Genomic DNA, 21,835 nt, shown 5'->3' on the forward strand with positions numbered 1-21,835 from the left:
GATTCAATATAGGTGCAGCCTAAGAAAAACAATGACTAGCTGAGCTGAGCTTGATCAAGCAGAAACAAAAACGTAGAGATTTCGCTAAAGATTCATTTATTGTATGGAAAATCTTATATTTCTACCAAACAATAGCACATAATTTTGGCACCTAACCATATATAAAGTCAATTCATTTCTACATAGTTACAAATATCTGTATCAATTGTTACTTGTGACGAAAGTTGCACATGAATATTCCAAATATTCTCGATGTTAATAGGTCTGCATTCATTAACTTTTCATTCGTTGAGTTCAAATATTTGAAAATCCGTAAATAACTTACTATGGAATGTAGGAAATCACCTTGAACCCCATCCGCCTTTTAATTTGTCTCCACCGGAACTTTCCTCGGATCTCTTTTGATGTATGCCTTTTGATTGTCATTACATATGAATTCCCGTATGCACTAAAACATATTTACTACGTATGTAGCACTGTGTTACTTTTCAAGCTGAGGCAACACCTCAACAGTTCTGGAATTGATAAGGAACACGATTTTGGTAGACGATTTCGACCTTGATCCACTTTTATTCTGACCAAATAGTTCGTTTCCTGGTGATGGGGAAATAAACCGAAATACTGTTGATAACCTGAGAGATATCATTAGATGAGTGGCAATATTTGAGTGAACCATGGATTTGAGCATAACCTCACAAAATTTAAAATGTGTTCAATTTATTCCAAAAATATTTTACGATGATTTGGGTCATGAAGTCATGAAGAAGAATTTCCCAGGAAAATTTTTGAAAAGTAAACTGATGCCAAATATTTTTGAAGGAACTTGATGCAAGTAACATTCCTGAACTGTTTATACCCCTGTTCCAATTCTGCCACAAACGAAGAGAGAAAGAGCTTGGATTCCTCTTGACTCACATGACTTATATGATACAACTATGAACTGCCTAATAAAGTACTGTTCCCGAGCAGAGAGGACTGCATTCTCCGGGAAGAGGAAATGTTAAGAGCAGATAGTTGCTGGTTCACAGATGGGTCACTTTCCGGTTCTGGTGCAGGTGTTTTCACTCGCAGACCCAGGACAAATATATCAACCTGCCTAGGAACCTATGCGATTGTGTTTCAAGCGGATATTTACGCTATTGAATTGTGTGCGAAGAGATTGGAAGAATCCAACTACAAACACAAGTCAAATAAAAATATTCTCGGACAGTCAAGTGGCGTTGAAGCTCTTGGCTCCTACCAGGCAACGTCTAAATTGGTAGCAAATGGCCAAAAGCGACTCTTGTCGATAGGAAAACGTAACAAATTGTGTCTGGTCTGGATTCCTGACCATACTGGCCTGGAAGGCAATGAGGCTGCTGACTCCCTTCCAAAGGAGGGTGCTGCAAGCAGCTTCATTGGACCAGAACCTGCGATTGGCATCGCTTTAGGCTTTGTCAAAGATTGGACATCTGAATGGTTAGAAGATGTATGGACTTCTGACAGAATCTTTCAGAATTGGCTCACTCCAAGGCGTTCATCCACCCTTGAAAGCTTGATACCAAACAGTTGTAGGACTTCAGTAGGGATGAACTACGATGTCCAACAGGCGTAATTTCAGATCACTGCCATTTTAATCATCATATACAGAGACTCGGACTGTTGGAACACAGTGTGTGTTGCCTCTGTTTGGAAAATGATGAAACAGCAAAGAATATACTTTGTGGCTGCCCCGTTGTGAACTAAATCAGGTTTTTAGAGTTCATCAGAGCCGAACTCTTACCATGTGACTTGAAAGTGTGTGTAGGGGTGAGGCACAATAAACCCTTTCGGGTTGCGGTGGAGGGTCGAAAAAAACCCACTCACTTTGGACCTAACCTAACATGATATATCTGTTTGATCGCGCGAAGTTCGACAGGTTCAATTCATCCGTTCTTTGAGTAAGGCCATTAAGGCAAAATATGACAGTTCAATGGCTATACGAGTTCGCTTTGAACAGAAAATATGACATGACACTAAAACCTGTAGAAATAACAGTAACTCAACAAATTATATAAGTTGTAATGATCCACTCACGATTAGCTTATTAATTATATTTTATTCGAAAACCGACAATTGTGCATAAGAATTGTGAAGTGACTTCATGGGACGGTTACGCACAAGTCTAGTAAAACTTGTAACAAATTGAAAATATGAGCAATTAATATACTCTAACGCTAGTTGCACACACACCGATTTTGGACGGCCGATTTTGTACCGGTCGTCCAAATTCCAATAGTGAACCATATGTGGGAACAAGACCTGGCACACCCGCCGACCGGTGATCGTCGCCGGTAAAATACCGGTGAGCAGCCGTCCACTGCCACTGAATCGCCGGCAGTACCGGGAAGTAGTGGCGTACATAACTAAATACACTCTTGCATACTCACCGTTTTTACCGACCATTCCAGTCTCGAATGCTCGGTGAAATTGTAGTTACTATGCATTAACTTCGTTTTGGTAGTGCGGGCTAATTACGACAACAAATCAACTGATTGTTTGACCGATAAAAATCCGTTACGCGTTACGCTAGTTGCACACACACCGATTTTGGACGGCCAGTATAAAATCGGCCGATATTTTATTGGTAGCGGGTGCTTGCATACTCACCGAATCTTTATCGGTCAAACAATCAGTTGCTTTGTTGTCGTAATTAGCACGCACTACCAAAACGAAGTTAATGCGTAGTAACTACAATTTCACCGAGCATTCGAGACTGGAATGGTCGGTAAAAAACCGGTGAGTATACAAGAGTGTATTTAGTCATGTACGCCACTACTTCCCGGTACTGCCGGCGATACAGTGGCAGTGGACGGCTGCTCACCGGTATTTTACCGGCGACGATCACCGGTCGGCGTGTGTGCAAGGTCCCGTTCCCACATGTGCTTCACTATTGGAATTTGGACGACCGGTACAAAGTCGGCCGTCCAATATCGGTGTGTGTGCAACTAGCGTAAGGCGATACAAAATTCAAGAGTGACAGGAGAAGCCAAGCGGCCGGCTGGGCCTGTACCTTTCATATATTATAAATGGGTATTTGGGAAAACCCACCGAAGGCCCAAACCGTAAACCTTCAAGAAAAAGATTGAAATTTCACAATAATGTAAATATTTTCTTTATCTTTCAAATAGGCTTTACAACATAGTTTCAAAGAGAATAATGAATTATATCGCCCGTTCCCATGTGAACCGCTGACCATGCTGAAGCAGAATCTCGCGATTCTGGGAAACTGATGTGCAAGCATTCTTATCTTCATGGGAAGAATACTTTTGTAATTCAGTTATAATTTTGCTCTCATACTGTTAACATCAATTTTTGTTAATAAAATTAATTTTTAAAAAAGGACTTTGACATCCGAAAGTTATATTTGGCGCAGTCGGTAGGATACTCGAAATTGAACGTATCGAACGTGCAGTTTTCGTTTCAACGATTTATCGGGTATCGAACTTGTTGTTTTTGTCTTGTGGAGGTGTTTGTGAAGGAGTGGCTCTTCAAACCTCAAGAAACCCAATCCATCGTGGACCTTTAGCTACCCTCAACAGGCAGATCATCGGGGAGTGGAACAGAATCGTCCAGTCTCGCAAGGAAGTCTTTCTGGAAATCAAAAATCGAGGAACCAGTCGTCTACCTTATAAAGGATGCTCAAAGTTCTTACAATTTTAATGTAAGTCGTAATTTTTAAATGTCTATTGATAACTTATCTCAAATTCTTGGAAAGTTAAATTTGAATAACGAAAACCCTTCAGCTGACTCTTCAGTTTCTTTGCCTAATTCTTCTAGTAGTTCAAATATAATAATGGCTAATCAATTCAACTCAGAATACCTTAGGTGTGTGCCTGAATTCGACGGCAACCCTAATGATTTAAATAGATATCTAGCAGTTTGTGATTCAATAATTAATACTTTTTATAATGTGGCTGAGCCGACAAGCTTTCAAAATGTTTATTTGCTGAACTGTCTCATTTCAAAATTATCAGGCAATGCTAAAGTAGTAGCCAATATACAGAATGTTTCAAATTGGAGAGAACTCAAAGATACATTAACCAGAAACTTTGCCGATCAAAGGGATGAAACTTGCCTAAACAGAGACATGGTTATGCTTAGGCAATCCCCTAATGAAAAGCCTCAACAGTTCTATGATAGGTGTTTAAATATATTGAACCTATTGTGCAATTATATCGACGTTCACGAAATCACACAAGAATCTAAAAGGTGTAAAAGAGATTTATATAGCAATTTGGCATTGAAAACCTTTCTTTCTGGGCTCAAGGAACCCTTGGGTACTACAATACGTTGTATGCAACCCAAATCTCTCAGTGAAGCATTGCAGTTTGTTTTACAGGAAGACAATGTACATTACTTCCAAAATTTCTCAAATAAGAATACATTTAGACCAAACTTTCAACCTTCTAGAACACCAATTCAGATCAGACAGCCAAATTCTTCTCCTGTCAATAATTATAGTACACCAAATAACTTTTTCAGACAGCAAAATCAATTTCCTTCACAACCAATACCAATTCAGCCACGAGCACCAAGCCACCCCAAAAATTCTTTACCAACGCGCAAGTTTTTAGACAACCATTTCAAAACAGAAATGTTTTCAGGCCCAATCAGAATCAGAACTTCACAAAACCTACACCCATGAGTGTATCCACCAGAAATACATATCAAACAAATAAACCAGTACCAATGAGTGTTTCGACAAGAAACGCCCCTAATTATCGATCAGGTCCCTCAAACTCATTTCAAAACCAACCCCAAAGAAATTTTATATCAGAGGAATTATTTAATACGGTAGTTAGTGACACTCAAAATGAACCAAATTATAGCGAACACGAATATTACGCTGAAGAAGATTATAACGAACATTATGACGAATTCTATACTGCGAAAATGAAAATCAGGAAAGTAACTTTGACAATTCCGAGGTAAATTTTCAGGAAATGCCAACCACGAACAATCAAACCTAGTTCCGCAAATCATTTCTTTCAATAATTCTAGTTCTAGCGAATTATCATATATAACATTTCCGGAATATGACGCAAAATTTCTCATTGATTCAGGCTCCACGAAATCTTTTATAGATCCAGAAATTGCTCAAAAACTGTTTCCAAATCTAATTAAATACGACCCGTTTATTGTTTCCACAGTTTTCCAAAAATCAGCTCATAAATATAGCGCATCTATGCCCGCTTCAAAATTATTCAATTTGCCACAACAAAAACATTTAAAATTTTCCTTTTCAAATTTCATGACATTTTCAAAGGATTAATTGGTCTTGACAATTTAAAACTTTTACAAGCTAACCTAGATTTTGGTAATGGCTATCTTATCACTCCTTATGCGAAAATAAAACTGAAGTTTCAAAAAACAAAAAGCGATCTCAATTTAATTACGATTGCTCCAAGATCTGAGCAAGTGATACAGGTCAAAACATCAATTCAGAATGGTGAAATAATAATACCTCACCAACGCTTCCATAATTGTGAATTGCCAGAGTGTCTTACTGTTGCAAATAAAGGTAGAGCTCTCACTACTATCTTGAACAACACCACCAAACCAGTAACCCTGAATTTTTCAGAACCAATCGCTGTTGAAAAATTTGATAAGAACGAAATTCAAAAAATCGATTTTCATAATTTTGATGATTCCCCTAAGCAAAATTTAGATTTTTCAAAAATTCGATGTGACCATTTGAATGACGAGGAAAGATCTAAGATACTTTCGCTGTGCAAAGAATTCTCTGACATATTTTATTATGAAAATACCCCGCTGACTTTTACGAGCCGTGTAAAGCACCAAATTAGAACATCTGATGAAATACCGGTGTATACAAAATCATACCGGTACCCATTCATACACAAGCAAGAAGTCGAAAATCAGATCAAAAAAATGCTCGACCAGAAAATTATTCGGCCAAGCAATTCTCCTTGGTCATCGCCTATTTGGGTGGTACCCAAAAAGGTCGATGCTTCTGGGAAGCAAAAATGGAGGGTTGTTGTTGACTATCGCAAGCTCAATGAGAAAACGATAGATGACAAATACCCTTTACCTAACATCACAGATCTTCTGGACAAACTGGGAAAATGCCAGTATTTCACAACACTCGACCTGGCCAGTGGCTTCCATCAAATTGAAATGGAAGAGGACGATATTGAAAAAACAGCTTTCAATACGGAACATGGCCATTATGAGTACCTGAGAATGCCATTTGGTTTGAAAAACGCGCCAGCTACCTTTCAGCGCGTAATGGATAATATCCTTCGTGGTATCCAGAACGAAAAGTGCTTGGTATACCTCGACGATATTATTATCTTCTCGACTTCCCTCCAAGAACACCTTGAGAGCCTTAAATCTGTCTTCAACAGGCTGAGAAGCTCAAACTTCAAAATTCAGCTGGATAAATCGGAATTCCTACGAAAGGAAGTAGCCTATCTGGGACACGTCGTGACTCCCGAAGGTGTCAAGCCGAATCCAGATAAAATCACAGCCATCAAAAATTTCCCCGTCCCAAAAACCACCAAACAGATCAAAGGATTCTTGGGTTTGTTAGGTTACTATCGACGCTTTATCAATAATTTCGCTAGACTAACGAAACCATTAACCAAATGCCTGAAGAAAGGCGCAAAAATTGAACATAATGCAGAGTTTTGGAATGTTTCAATACCTGCAAAAACCTGTTAATCAATGATCCGATTTTGCAGTACCCCGACTTTTCTAAACCTTTTAATCTCACCACGGACGCAAGTAAATTCGCCCTAGGAGCTGTCCTTTCTCAAGGCCCTATAGGCCAAGACCTTCCAGTTGCATACGCATCTCGGACCCTGAATGACTCTGAGCAAAATTACTCAGTCATTGAGAAAGAGCTTCTCGCGATCGTATGGGCTACCAATACTTCCGCCCATATCTCTTTGGACGAAAGTTCAATATAGTCACTGACCACAAACCCTTCAGTGGTTATTCTCTCTGAAGGACCCCAACTCAAAATTGCTGAGATGGCGGATCAAACTAGAGGAATACGATTATACCATAATCTACAAAAAAGGCAAGTTGAACACCAACGCCGATGCTTTATCCCGTGTCGAAATCCACACTAAGGACACCAAAACCTTTGGGAGGAATTGGATGACATACTAGACGAATCACAACGTCTAACAAATCAAGGTGTCACTTTCAGTGGTCAAGGAAACCCAGTAAGTCGTTGCCTTGAAACCCCGGATTATCAACCCTCTTCCGATATTTTGATGATCGGAGAACCCAATCTGGACACTGAATATTCCCCCATCATGATTCCTCCTAACGAAATGCATGTAAATAATACGGACAACGAGTTACCTCCGAAAGTCACACAGAAAATGACAATCTTTCTTTACAAGTTCAACCTGATACCGAACGTACAGGAGATGAACCCTACCAGAACCCAGAATACACGAAGACAATGAACTACCTTCCACAGGTAATGGAAGAAATGACATTTCTTCACCATTGCAACCTAATATCGAACAAATAGAAGATGAACCCTACCAGAACGCGAAACCTTGAAGATGACACCATTCACTCAAATGCTGAACAGAACCCTGTTGTAACAATTCCAATAGCGCAGTGTGCCGTGAACCTAGGGCTCAATCAGTTGATTATAAGCTCAGTTCTCCATTCTCCGGCCAAACCTAAAACTACCATTCTGTTCGAGAAAAAGATGAGAATTCATGTACAATATCGCAAAATAATACAGAAAACGATATTTTGAATTTTATCAAAGAATATGTCGCCCCAGAGTGCAGTACCATGTCTATTTTGAAAACCCCGAACTTTATGAACCATTTTCGGCAACAATTCAAAAATATTTCAAGTGGCCCTCTATAAAATTCAAAAGGTGTACCAAAAAGCTTCTGGACGTTAAAAAAAAGAAGACGTTCAAGAAATTATCAAAAACCACCATGAAGGTAAGTCAAACCACCGCGGTGTTGACGAAACTTTCGCAAGAATTAAGGAAAAACATTACTGGCCGAACATAAAAGAAACCATTCAAACATATATTAATCAATGCCTTATTTGCCAACAAAGCAAATATGAGCGAAACCCCATCAAAATGAAGCTCAACATCACCCCTACAGCAACCAAACCTTTCGAAATCGTACATATGGATACATTCACTATCGAAAGTAGAAAATTCCTCACAATCATAGACAGTTTTTCAAAGTACGCACAGGCATACCTAGTCAACTCCTTGACAGGTACGGAAATAGCCGACAACCTCATTCAATTTTTTTCTCATCATGGTATCCCCAAACGAATTATCGTTGACAACGGTACCGAATTCAATAACTTTCTCATTTCGGAACTCCTGGCTTTACACAAAGTCGAAGTTCATTTCACATCACCACACCATCCTCAATCCAATGGAATGATAGAACGGTTCCATTCTACCATTCTAGAACACATTCGTCTACTCAACACTAGAGGATTTTTGAAAACCCCTCCAAAAATGAAAATGTTGTACGCAATTTTGGCATACAACCACTCTATACATTCGGTCACAAAACTCAAGCCAATTGACATCATAAGTGGTCACATTTCAACAATGATCCTTTCAATATTGATATTGATCGGAAATTACTAAATGATTACACCAATGATCACAAGGAACGATCGAAACTCCTCTATTCCAAAATAAACTCGGATCTAATAAAGCAAAAGGAAAAGATAGTAGAACGAGAAAATAAAAAACGCGATGATCCCATTGTATTCAAAACCAAACAAAAAGTTTACGTGAAAAAACATATTAGGCAGAAGGATGCAAATAAATTTCAAAAACCAACTCAAATCAAAACGGTCGATCATACAATGAAAACAGTTTCTACAGAAAACCAACAAAAAATTCACATGGACAATTTAAAACGTCCCCTCAAAAAATACCCATCTCCCATTAAAAATTGATTAATTTTTCAGATTATCTGGAACTCTCGGACTCCAGGAAAATATATCTAAACAAAACCTAAAGAACAATCCAGGACTTATTCCTCTCAAACTTGGAACAGCCAAAGTCGAAACGCACGCATATTCACTTATTCATTATTATGATTTAAATCCAATAATCGTGGAGGTAAATAAACTGAAATTCCATTCAAAAAATGTAAGGACACTTGTAGGCAGTCACAAAGACTACTCATGGGACACATCTAACTATTTAAAAATATTAGAATTTTCGGAAAAGGAGGTGACTGATAGACTCAACAATATTTTACCACATCCACTTAGAACAAAGCGCGGTCTTATAAACGGAATTGGATCCATTTTCAAGTCGATCACAGGAAATTTAGATTCCAACGATGGTGAAAAATATGACCGCCTGATCAAAGAATTACAAGATAATCAAAATAATCTAGTAACGAATATCAAAAAGCAAAACTCACTCTCAATCTCATTAATTGATCAGTTCAATAGTACAGTTCAGCAAGTGAAACATAACGAAAGGCTTTTGGAATCAAAAATTAATCAAATAGCAAAAATTGTTGAAAATCAAACGTATAAAGAAAACTCTATGTTTATTAAAGACATTTTGAATCAGATAATCAATACATTTGAAATCATAAATTCAATTTTGCAAGATGTTGAAAACTCAATACAATTTTCTAGACTGAACATTCTTCATCCTAGTATTATAAAAACAAAAGATTTGTTCAAAGAACTGCAAAGATTGAATAAAATCGTTGAGAAAGACCAACTACCAATTGAAATAAGTTTCGAGAATACTTTGCTTTATGAAAAAATTATTAGCCTCAAAAGCTATATATCAAATTTCAGAATAACCTATATCTTGCATATTCCAATTACCCATCCATCAAATTTCGATTACTATCACCTATTTTCTATTCCGATATTAACTAAGGGTCAGTTTAAGGCTGTTATACCTCAAAACAAATATTTTGTCAAAAAAACGAAAAATTGTATGCATTCTTGAGCGATCCTTGTTTGGAGATCTCCCATCGAACCTATATCTGCCCATCCACCAACATCAGAGAGCTGACAGAAGACAATCCATGCGAAATCCAGCTACTCAATGTCCAGAACACCTCCACTTGTAAGCAGACTGTCATACATTTATCGAGACCAGCCATTAGACAACTAGACAACTCAAACAAATGGGTTGTCCTCCTACCGGCTCAACAAACTACCAAACTCAAGTGCCAGAACCAGAACGAAATCGAGAACCTACTACCTGGAAGTTATCTATTCGACATTCCAATTGGATGCCAGTTATCCTGTGGCAACCAAATCATAACCAACGATCACCAAGTTACCAATAGTGAACCAATCATCTTACCAGACTTGGAAGAAGGGAAGCCAGAGCCACCCAAATCAATAGGGATCCAACTTGATGACCTGAACCTGGACGAACTTCATTCAATAAAAACCGCAATAATGGAAAACGAACCGATTATATCTTTCAAAGACGTAGCACATATCCCAAGTTTTTGGACGATGTTTATCTACTTGGTCCTAGTATCAATCTGTTTGTACCTACTGCACAAGAAGATTGGCTTCAGAGGGTGCAAAACCAATGGACCATCCAAACCAAGTCAAGATATCGAGATGTCTAGGGTTCAACTTCCTCGCTGACCCTCCTACGTTGAATCTTCGGGGGGAGGAATTATATCGCCCGTTCCCATGTGAACCGCTGACCATGCTGAAGCAGAATCTCGCGATTCTGGGAAACTGATGTGCAAGCATTCTTATCTTCATGGGAAGAATACTTTTGTAATTCAGTTATAATTTTGCTCTCATACTGTTAACATCAATTTTTGTTAATAAAATTAATTTTTAAAAAGGACTTTGACATCCGAAAGTTATATTTAATGAGAAGATATATTGCCAAAAATTCACCAGTTCTTAGGGCAGAAAAGATTGAAATTCTTACAATTTTAGGATTATATGAGCCTGTCTGGACAATTGTATTATTTTATTGAAGTGACTGATGGCCAAGCTGCAGGCCCTCAAGCCGTGAAATTTCCAATCTGAGTTACTTCAAAAGCTTATGAGATATAATGTTAATTCTAAATTATTTCTAGCGACGCAGCACATAAATTGAATTTTCAAAACCTCTTTTGTATCATTACTACTCTGTTCCAATAATACAACTTGTAAAAGTCAGTTCGTTCAAAAAGACAGGCAATAACGAAATTATTCTGAAGTAAGGATTGTTAAGCTAATAATGAATTTATGTGTTGTTCTATGGACGCACTGTATATTATTACTGTATTATGATTTGAATGTCACATCAAACTTTTCGAAGGTTAATTTTATGATAGAACCGTTACCCCAACAGATTTCGAAATATTTCAATTTCTATATTATAAGGATAAAAGGATAAAATATTTTTGTAAGTTTTATCATCAAGAAAAAAGTTCCGTTCCATTGATATAATTCCATAGTCTTTGACCTATTTTCTGTAGATGAGTGTGTTTTTTTTTCAGTATGAAGGCACTCCATTTTATCCAAAGAACGACAGATTCTGGGTAGTAGCTGATAAGTACAAGGTGAATCAGTTTTATACTGCCCCAACAGCAATCAGAACATTGATGAAGTTTGAAGATGATCTAGTCAAAAAGTGAGTCAAATGTTTACTCAATTTCACGGAAGAACAGATTTCTGGTCCGATTCTGCCCTATTTTGAATATTCAATCTCTAATTGTTATACTTGAAGCCATAACTCTATTGTCTCTTGCCAATATTTTTTTGATAACAAATGACCTAATATTTTGACTAAAATTCCGTCGTCACGCATTTTTCATAGATCAATGTTCAGAATACATTGCATGCTACATTAAAACGTTGTGATTCATTTTATGAAATATTATGGAAAAGTAATCGTATACATAGGAAGATTTTGAAATTTTGACAATATCTAATTGCAATGAAGGCAAATTGCTATCAGTTTCTTATCACTTTTTACACGTATATTAGCAGATTCTAGGTAAATTTGAAGATTATTCCTACACAAAAATCTGAATTTTTTTTACAAATTTGGGTTTTCATCACCAACAGAAAGTTTTTTTGGTCTGCAAAAGTTTGCAGAACCTGAAACAATTCTATATTTCTTCTATGAAAGTCAATAAATTATAATTAATTAGTTGATAAATAATTGAATAGGGATTATATTTTGTTCGAGTGAGAGAGAGACATGTATAAATACTATCTTCAAATTCAGTAAGAAAAACTTCTGTGTTGACTAAACGTGAAGATAATTATCAATGAATATTTCGACTTATGTTTAAAAGTTCAGCTACCAAGCAGAGCACATGAATATGACAAGTGCGATCTTGCCGAAGAGTCGTGATTGTATCAAAGACGAACGGATGTGTCATCTCGGGTATACATCCGTTCGTCCTTAACATCATCACGACGTTTCGTCAAGATACTAATTGCTATATTCATGTGCTCTGCTTGATAGCTGAACTTGAAACTTTTGGATTTCAAGTTCATTCTTTCTACCCCTCATCGGGGTATGGGGATGTAACAACGACCCTCCACAATAGAATCTGGACAATTCCTACTGCAAAATAACCACGTCCCTGGCTAATATCACGATGGATATTGAACTATATACGACAAATATTTCTGTAAATTTCTCCACGGAGAAAAGTCTTGCAGATACTTCTTGTTTTTCACGTTTTGGGGTGTTTTACCTCATCAGTGCAGGGCAGATACAATCAAGACAACAATGTGCCGGGACTCGACTAACTTCATCGTAGCTTGACCGTTGATACGAATCCTTTATCTAAGACAAAATTTCTTGAGAATATTGACTTCATTTCGTGAACAAATCTCCGAATGGGGAAAATATATTGAATATGCCAAAACTATAATAGAAATGAAAATCAGTCAGATGGTGGTGTAGAGGAAAGATACAAAATGGTGAGAAGATGATTATTCCGACTTATACTCCGAGACATTTGCTTCGATTCGAATATACAATGTCCATCGTAGTATTAGCCGGGAAAGTAATATTTCTGAAATTTTTTGAATTTTCTCAATACATCTGTGTCTCTTCGAAACAAAGTCATCAAATTGATTCTGATTTCTGTTCGAACTTTCTATTCGATTATTTTCGATTTTTATAATCTTTCTGATTCACTTCGTCGTCAAAACTGTTGTGAATAGGTGGTTTTTGATCTGATTTTCGTATCAATAACACTTTATGAATGAATATGTAACGTTCTTTGATAACTTGATAACTTTTTAAATAATAATATAACAAGTGTCCCAAATAAGATAAGAATATGTAATATACCACCTATGCCAATGTTTATAGCTTTCCATATATAGATTGGTACAGCCGTCTTATATATTTCATCCCAAAAAATAAGTTTAGAGTTGATGAATTGTACTAATTGTTTCCTTTCAGGCACGATTTATCTACGTTGAAAGTATTAGGTTCCGTAGGAGAACCAATAAATCCAGAGGCCTGGATGTGGTATTACACACTAGTGGGTCATGAGAAATGTTCAATAGTCGATACTTTCTGGCAAACGGAAACTGGTGGACACGTTTTGACTCCTTTACCAGGCGCAACGCCCATGAAACCTGGAGCAGCGGTAAGTTGTAGAATAATTTCACTTATGTTTAGAAGTGTCATTGTCTGAAATGAAATCAGAATAGAATAAAAAATAGGCAAAAAATTAAAATGGAACAATCAAAAATATAATTAAAAAAAATCAAACTAAGTTACTCCACGACGTTACGATACTAAATGGGAAACATCTGTATACCAAAATCCCACTCGCACGGGACAGTCTCTTAACCAGGAAACTAACAACCATCAATCGACTGAGAGACTAACAGAGGAATCATCAAGACTCTAGTAGACCGTGATTTCGGGCCCGAAGGTCTCGAAAAGGAACTAGGCATCATCAAAAAAGATCTTCAACGAAATGGTTACTCCAAAGTGATGGTGGAACAGATTTTGGCTAGAAGACAGCAAGAGCCTCAAAAGGAAGAGAAGCCGTCACAACCAGTGCTTGCCCTTCCCCACGTCAGAGGATTGTTGGAAATAATAGAAGTATTCGGTCCAAGTACAACATCTGAACTCGCTTCAGATCCAGAAACTCCATCCATGGCAGCCTCAGCAAACGCGGACTGTGATTCTTAGAATTGCACCAGATACCCTGTGAGTGCGACAAATTATATATCAGTGAAACTAAGAGCCCATTGAAAGTTCGTTTTGCCGAGTAGAAGAGAAACACACAGCGAGGAGTAACCAGCGAATCGGGAATAGCAGAGCATGCTTGGACCCATCAATATAACATCAAGTGCCAAGTGGTTCCAAGCTGAGATCATTCACAGAATGAAACACTGGTTTAAGAGGAAGTTCAAAGAAGCTGCATATATGTTGTACAGTAGCATTCAGCCAAGCTAACGTAGAGATACGCTTTATATGGAAACCTGTAATCATACGGGAAAATGAAAAACTCCAGTTAATCGGTTAACCAGTGAAGCGGAGAGAGGAAAGATGAGATAGGTGAAAGCGTTCTAATGATCCATAAATAGCCATCTCCCGGAGGAATAGTCCAATCATCACCAGAAGACGATTGTGGATACTAAAGATCGAAACGTCGTGAAGTACCTTGGTTTCAAATCTCTTTTTAAGTTCATTTCACGTTTTATTGCTTAATATAATCGATAATTTCAGCTATTCATTTCAATTTCATTTTTTCTTTCAGGAATTTCAAATCATATTAGAATCATATTGGACAACGAACCAGGAAATTTCAACTTCACTTAGTTGAAATTTTTTATTGCCCAAGGATACGTCACCATTCTACGTTGTTAGAATTCACAAATTCTAGGCATTCTAGGCATTTTTAGGAACCACTGTATTGAAAACTATACAGATGCCTCAAATCTATGTTGAGTAGAGTGAATTTCCCTTTTATTCTGGTCACACATCAATAATTTCCTGAGCACAAATCAGGTTGTAATTTCCTTAAATAGATTCCATAGATACAATAACAACTCAAGTAGTTGAAAACGGAGGTAATGTCTTGAAATGAGACGAACCTTGCCAGTACCTCATTTTTCAAACTATGACCAAAATGTTCAACGAAAATTTCGTTGAATGACTTGATTTACCTTCACTTACAGTTATTGCAGAAGTTATGTAGGTACCTTATTTAAAAAAATGGTTGGTACATGTCCGTTGGAAGTTATTAAAGTACCCGTTCATATTTATTCATATTTATAACGTGACTTACTATTTTTGAACTAAAATTTTTTTCCAGGCGTTTCCATTCTTTGGCGTTGAACCCGCTCTGTTAGACGAAGGGGGAAAGGAAATAAAGGGAGAAGGTGAAGGTTACCTGGTTTTCCCCCGACCATGGCCTGGTTTGATGAGGAGTCTGTACAACGATCACGATCGATACGAAATGACCTACTTCTCGAAGTTCCCAGGATTTTATTTCACAGGGGATGGTAGGTTGAAAAGACTAATACATTATGTCAAATTTAGGTGCCATTCGTGAGGAAACAATTTTTCTTTATTTCAGTTAAACTTGTTTCAATCGATTCAAAATGAAAATCGAATAAGTGTGCCGATTATTTAGATCATTTGAATCGAAATGTTGCAGCGTTAATTTTTCTTCGAAACAAATGAAGGATCCACTGCAATGATGAAAAATTCCTTTCAATTATCTCTCTGAGATAATTGGGTTTCAAGTTTATAAACAGTCAAAAAATACTCAGACTCACAGATAAGGAAATATTTTTCATTTGAGTTAAAAGACATATGTATTCGTTCTTTAGCAAATAATGATCCATAGGTAACTTAAAGTAATTAAAAATTAAATAATCTGAGGTAAGTCTTGAAAACTGAGGACAGTAACGAGCAATGTCAACACTGTGCTCACCGTGGACTTGTTGAAGAAAATAAAATTAGAATATTTTCAATTAACAGTTGAATATCTAATTGCGGCATAAGGATGCTTATCATAATAGTCTTTCATTTCAAGCTGAAAAATTTTCTCGAAAACTGCAGGTTATTATACTTGTCCATGTATATAGGCAGCCTGTCTTTATAAGCTGCACCTGATAATTTCATTCCTCCCTCAATAATATACTTTTTCATAGAGCGAAGAGAAGCTGGTGTGTTAACGATACTAGATTCCCATGGACTATTACTATTACATGAGCCATTGATATTCTTTCTAGACTCACGCACATGTCTTACAGGAAAAGGGCAAGTTTTCTTGTGGTACTTCTCTAATAGTGATTTGACGATTCTCCCTAACAATTTTCTACACTTTCTCAAAATTTTAATCGGTTGTTGATATGCTGAGGCATCCAGGGCGAGCGCTAGGTTAGTTAGCTTAGGTCTGAAGTGAGTAGGTCAATTCGACCCTTCACCGCAACTCGCAAGGGTTTATTGTAGCCCACACCTATTTACACTCGACCAAATAAACCTAGCTTCTCAACGAAGCCAATCAGTTTGTGTAGTGAGTGGTCTTTCAGGTCAGATGGTAAGGGTAAGGCTCTGCCGAACTCTAAAAACCTGATTTGGTCCCCAGCGAGGAGGCACAAAGTATGTGCCCTGCTGTTTCATCATTTTCCAAACAGAGGCGTCACACACTGTCTTCCGACAGTATCTGCATATGATGATTTAAATGACAGTGACTTGTAAGAAGGCCTGTTAGACATCGTAGTTTTTCCCTACTGTAGTCCAATAACTGTTTGGTATCTAGCTTCAAAGGGTGAATGAATGCCTTGGAGTGAGCCAATCCAGGAATATTCTGCCAGGAGTCTATAAATCCATCCAGTTATTCAGCCTTTGTTTGGCAAGCGATGCCAATGACAGGTTCTTTTCCGATGAAGCTGCTTGCAACACCCTCCTTTGCAAGGGAGGGTGCTGCAAGCATTGATTTTCAGGCCAGTATGGCGAGGAATCCAGACCAGAGACAATCTGTTAAGTCTTTCTATCGAGGACTTGTGTATGACTTGTGTATGAGGTTGGATTCTTCCAATCTCTCCGCACACAATTCAATAGTGTAAACTTCCGCTTAAGTTCCTAGGCAGGTTGACATCCCTGTCCTGGGTCTGCGACTGAAAACAACTGCACCGTCACAACCGTAAGGTGTTTTTGATCCATCTGGTTTTAGCTCTATCCACATGAAAATTGTTTGCACTTCTAGTACAGTATTCGTGGACCTCATGATTAAACTTGATGAATCGTTTGAAATAAGTTGGCATCAAACCTTTGACAATTTGAAAAATGAAGATCATTGCTGAGATAGTCAACCTTTTGGTTACTGATTGCCACTGTGAAGTCTCTAACATCTGGGTTATTGAAGTATATCTATTACATTTTAGGATTAATCTCATCCCACGATTTTGAAGTTTTTGTAGAGAAGCTTTCCTGTTATTGTCTAATAGAAATAGTATTGTAGAACAATAGTCAGAATGTGGTTTAATGATACTATTAAAAACTGTCAATCTCGCTTTCAACGATATGAGAGCAGCTATTCTTGAGAAGAAAAAGAGTTTTTAGAATTTTTTTCCTGTGTTGATATGAAGTGTTCCTTATATGTTAAATTTTCATCCAATACAACCCCAATAGTATTTGAATTGTTTTATGATTTCAATTTTTGTATTTTCTATAATTAAAGTTATGTTATCTTTATCAATATTTTTTGTCCTATTGTAATTAGAAATGATCATAGCTTTTGTTTTTTGTACATTGAGTTTCAACTTATTTCCCTTCAAGTATTTCTCAAGTTTAATTAATTCTTCATTCATTTTTTGAACAGAGGTCTCCACACAATCACCACAATAACTGCCAACAGAGTATAATCTGCATAAAGATTGATGAATTCACAATTAACAGAGCAGTTGATGTCATTCATGTATAGTATAAATAGTAAAGATCCAATTACACTACATTGTGGGACACCTATATTTATCTGCCTTGTAGTAGAAAAATGGTTATTTATTTTCACAGTCTGTTTTCTATCACTCAGGTAGCTTTCCAATCATTTCAAAGCAGTTGATTCAATTCCATATGTTTTTAATTTTTGCACTAGAATACCTCTATCTATTGTTTCAAATGCTCGTCAATTGGTTCCAACTAGTAATTATCAGTTGTAAGGCTGTTTCACAAAAATGTTTACTACGAAAACCTGACTGGTTCCCTAATAAAATATTGTTAATATTTATGTGTTCAATGAGTTGGTTGTATGCTGCTCTTTCAATTACTTTCTCAACATCTAGTAACGTGTTGATTGGTCTGAAATTCATTGCATCACTTGAATTTTTGACTTTTGGAATTGGTATTATAATGGATGTTTTCAGCTCATTTGAAAATATTCCTGTTGAAAAGAATGCGTTAATAAGATTTAATAGGTGAAAACCACAAGTATCAATGGTATTTTTTATTATTTGACCATTCATAGCATCATGTATTTTACCTTCATTTTCCAGGGTAGCAATTATATTTTCAAGTTCTTTTATACTCATTTTACTAAAGTTTTCGAAGTTAGTTTTTATTTCTGGGAGATGATTGGCGGACCATTCCTTATGATAATTCATGGTATCAATTATATCACCTACACTCGATATGAAATATTCATTGAAACAGTTTGCAATATCATTTTCTGTTTTCGCAATCACTACTCTATCTCTAATTTCAAATTTCATGACTGTATTTCTAAATGCAAGATTTTCATTTCGAATCAACTGTTTTAGCGTTTTCCACATTTGTTTACAATCTCCATAATGGGAATCAATCGCATTTTCTTAAAAAAAATTCTCTTCAATCTAAGACTGTTATTAACTTCATTTCTACATATTTTGTAGGTATTCCAAAGATTTTGTTTTTCCTCCATGTTTCTACTACACAGTCTAAATTTTTTATAAGCATCATCACGATTTTTTGCCTTTAAATGCATTTCTTTATCGTACCAAGGTAAGCTATTTCTAGTATTTTCAAATGTTTTTACTAGGCAAATTTCATTAACAACTTTTTTGTAATTTTTTGACATTTTATTAAAAATAGTATTTACATCTAAGCAATTTGTTGGCCAACTGCAATCAATCAATCAATCTCAAATTTATCATGTGAAAATTATCTATGTTAAATTTTCTGTACATTTTTGAAACTACATTTATTGGTCTGTTGTTACTTCTAATGTTAATAGTTATTGTATCATGATCAGTGATTTTTGGAAATTTGTGTACTTTGGCAAAAATATTTGGGTCAATTACATAATCGATCAGTGTTTCACTTGTTAGTGTACATCTTGTTGGTTCATTTATGATTTGTTCCAGATCGTATGTCATTATTGTCTCTTGAAATTTATCTCTATAAAAGTTATTTACGAAATAATCAAAATTAAAGTCACCCACGATAACTAAGCGTTGATTTTTGTGGTAATCTCATCACACATTTCTTCAAAATCATTAATAAATTCTCCATGGTTACCATTTGGAGAATGATATACAACGCCTAGGTTAATTTTGTTATTACGATAATACCTTGTCTTACATACATTAGCACTCCACCTGTATGACGGCTTTTTGAATCATATCTTATTAAGTTGTAATTTTTTATATTCAGTTCTACTTCCTCGAAATCTTCCGTTGTCCGGGTTTCACTTAGGAGTAGTATTTTTGGATTATAACAAATAAGTTCTTCAATATTTTGATCCTTATGGGCAATAAAACTCTTTGCATTAATGTATATTATGTCTGTATGGTACTGAATATTACGATAAGCTACTGAAAATTTCTGGTTTTTTCATATATACAATATACAATTGTTGGTATATTGTTTATGTACTTTATTGTTTTGTTGGTGTGTCCTTCTTGTTTCAGTTCCTCTAATTTACCTTTGATCTGAATAAAATATTCCCTTTGTTTTTTTGTTTGATCTGCATATATGCGGATGCTTGGTATTTTTGTATGACTTTTTGCTTCTCCTTCAGAAATTTAATAGCAACCTGTTTATTTTCAAAGCAAATTTTGACTGGGCGAGTTTTTTGTTGACAGAGTGTCGGGGCCTTCTATATCGGGAAGGGTCGTCTACAGCGTAATCTATAGCTTCCCTGACTATGGTACTTCACTCATTCAAAAAACACAACTAATACATATGTAGCATATCTTCATAAAGTAATTCATGAATTAATTTTCTAAAGTGATTTCATAAAGTTATTCATGAATTAATTTTATAAAGTGATTTCATAAAGTAATTTTGTAAAGTAAACTATCGAAATTCACTTTCATTTTCCATTCACAGGGGCAAGACGGGACGCTGACGGTTATCTCTGGGTGACAGGAAGAGTCGACGACATGTTGAACGTTTCCGGCCATCTTATGTCAACTGCGGAAGTAGAGTCCATCTTGACAGAACACCCCGCAGTCGCAGAAGCCGCCGTTGTTGCGAAACCTCATCCGGTGAAGGGAGAATGCCTCTACTGCTTCATAACAACGACAGAAAATGCGGTCTTCGACGAGAAACTAGTCAAGCAATTGAATGTTATCGTTCGAGAAAAAATTGGCCCATTCGCCCAACCCGACATGATACAAAATGCCCCCGCTCTACCAAAAACGAGGTCAGGAAAGATAATGAGGCGGATTTTGAGGAAGATCGCCGTGAATGACAGAGATGTAGGAGATATTAGTACACTAGCAGATAGTTCTGTAGTGGAACAATTGTTCGCAACGAGGCCAGAGAAAGCGTGATTCGACTTTTGTTGAATCTAGCGACAATCTAGTCCACAAATGTGCATGCATTTCAGAATAGTATATGAAATTAGTTATGTTATTTTTTTATGATCGCGTGAGTCTTGACTTTGGGGACTGATTAGTCTCCTCGAAGCAGCGGTGAAGTGAGACGTGATCTTAAGACTATCAAGATACATGAAAAAGCTAATTAGCCTTTCATATTGGCATAGAAGTCGATAACAACCTAAATAATTATTTTATTTTGATTGCCATCGGTTATTATGAAATCAACGGTGTTTGATATCTTTCATCATTTGAAATATGATAAAAAAAGTCTTCGTCGATCCCAAGAATGTTTATACCGGGTAGAAAATAAATAGTAGTTAAAAAAATATTTGTTTATTGAGCAATCAATAAAGTGTACAGCACATGTTGATAATTGAGTCATAGTTACCTACTAACTAAAAAAAGCAATATATGAATCAGAATTTCAATTACTGTTTTTCATTTATTTTTCGTTTTTCTGGAACGTTCTCATATATTTCAATGCCCAAATGCAATACTATTTTCTCCCCAAATTTTATGTTATGATTATAAATATTATTTATTTCACCCAAATTCAAAGTTGAATATTCTCTTTTTTACGACTGAATGAACGAAACAAATCTTTGATATCAGTTTCGTTCATTGATTAAGTTGAATACTCACCCAAAAGATATCGTGGATTATATAAGTATAATGAAAGTTTTAGATATTGTAATTGAAATAATGATTTTGTTATTTCATTTTCCTATCTCCTAAACAGATTTAGTATCGATGAGTCAGCTGTTGGAATTGAATATTGTATAGAAATAAATATAGTTCATTTCAATTCAGAGAGGTATATTTTTTTAGAGAATAATTTTTAGGAAAGAAACATTTTGACTTTCTACTTTCCCATGCAGAACGATGAGGGAATCTTTCAAATAGAGGTAGCAAGCAATCTAAAAAATTAACATCATACTTATTCATACTCCCAGTTTGAAATAGTATGAGCATTTTAACTGCAGCAGTCAGTATGTCTTGTACACGGAATATTGGAGAAGCCTGAAAATGCCATTCTATAGTG

At 36.3% G+C, this 21,835-nt stretch overlaps 1 protein-coding gene across 1 annotated transcript in view; it reads left to right on the forward strand.

The window, feature by feature from the left end:
- AcCoAS (Acetyl Coenzyme A synthase) overlaps nucleotides 1-21,221 on the forward strand; it is a 60,490-nt gene extending 39,269 nt beyond the window's left edge. Inside the window, exons 5-8 of the mRNA XM_023156405.2 lie at nucleotides 11,496-11,629; nucleotides 13,427-13,616; nucleotides 15,300-15,489; nucleotides 20,300-21,221. Of these exons, the coding sequence (XP_023012173.2) occupies nucleotides 11,496-11,629; nucleotides 13,427-13,616; nucleotides 15,300-15,489; nucleotides 20,300-20,745 (960 nt within the window). The 3' untranslated portion in view covers nucleotides 20,746-21,221. The remainder of the gene's footprint in view (nucleotides 1-11,495; nucleotides 11,630-13,426; nucleotides 13,617-15,299; nucleotides 15,490-20,299) is intronic.
- The last annotated feature ends 614 nt before the right edge of the window (nucleotides 21,222-21,835 follow it).

This window comes from Leptinotarsa decemlineata, unplaced genomic scaffold, assembly GCF_025532065.1.
Source record: "Leptinotarsa decemlineata unplaced genomic scaffold, Ldec_3_MD MMD2_tig00001719_RagTag_RagTag, whole genome shotgun sequence".
In the NCBI taxonomy this organism is placed as follows: domain Eukaryota; kingdom Metazoa; phylum Arthropoda; class Insecta; order Coleoptera; family Chrysomelidae; genus Leptinotarsa; species Leptinotarsa decemlineata.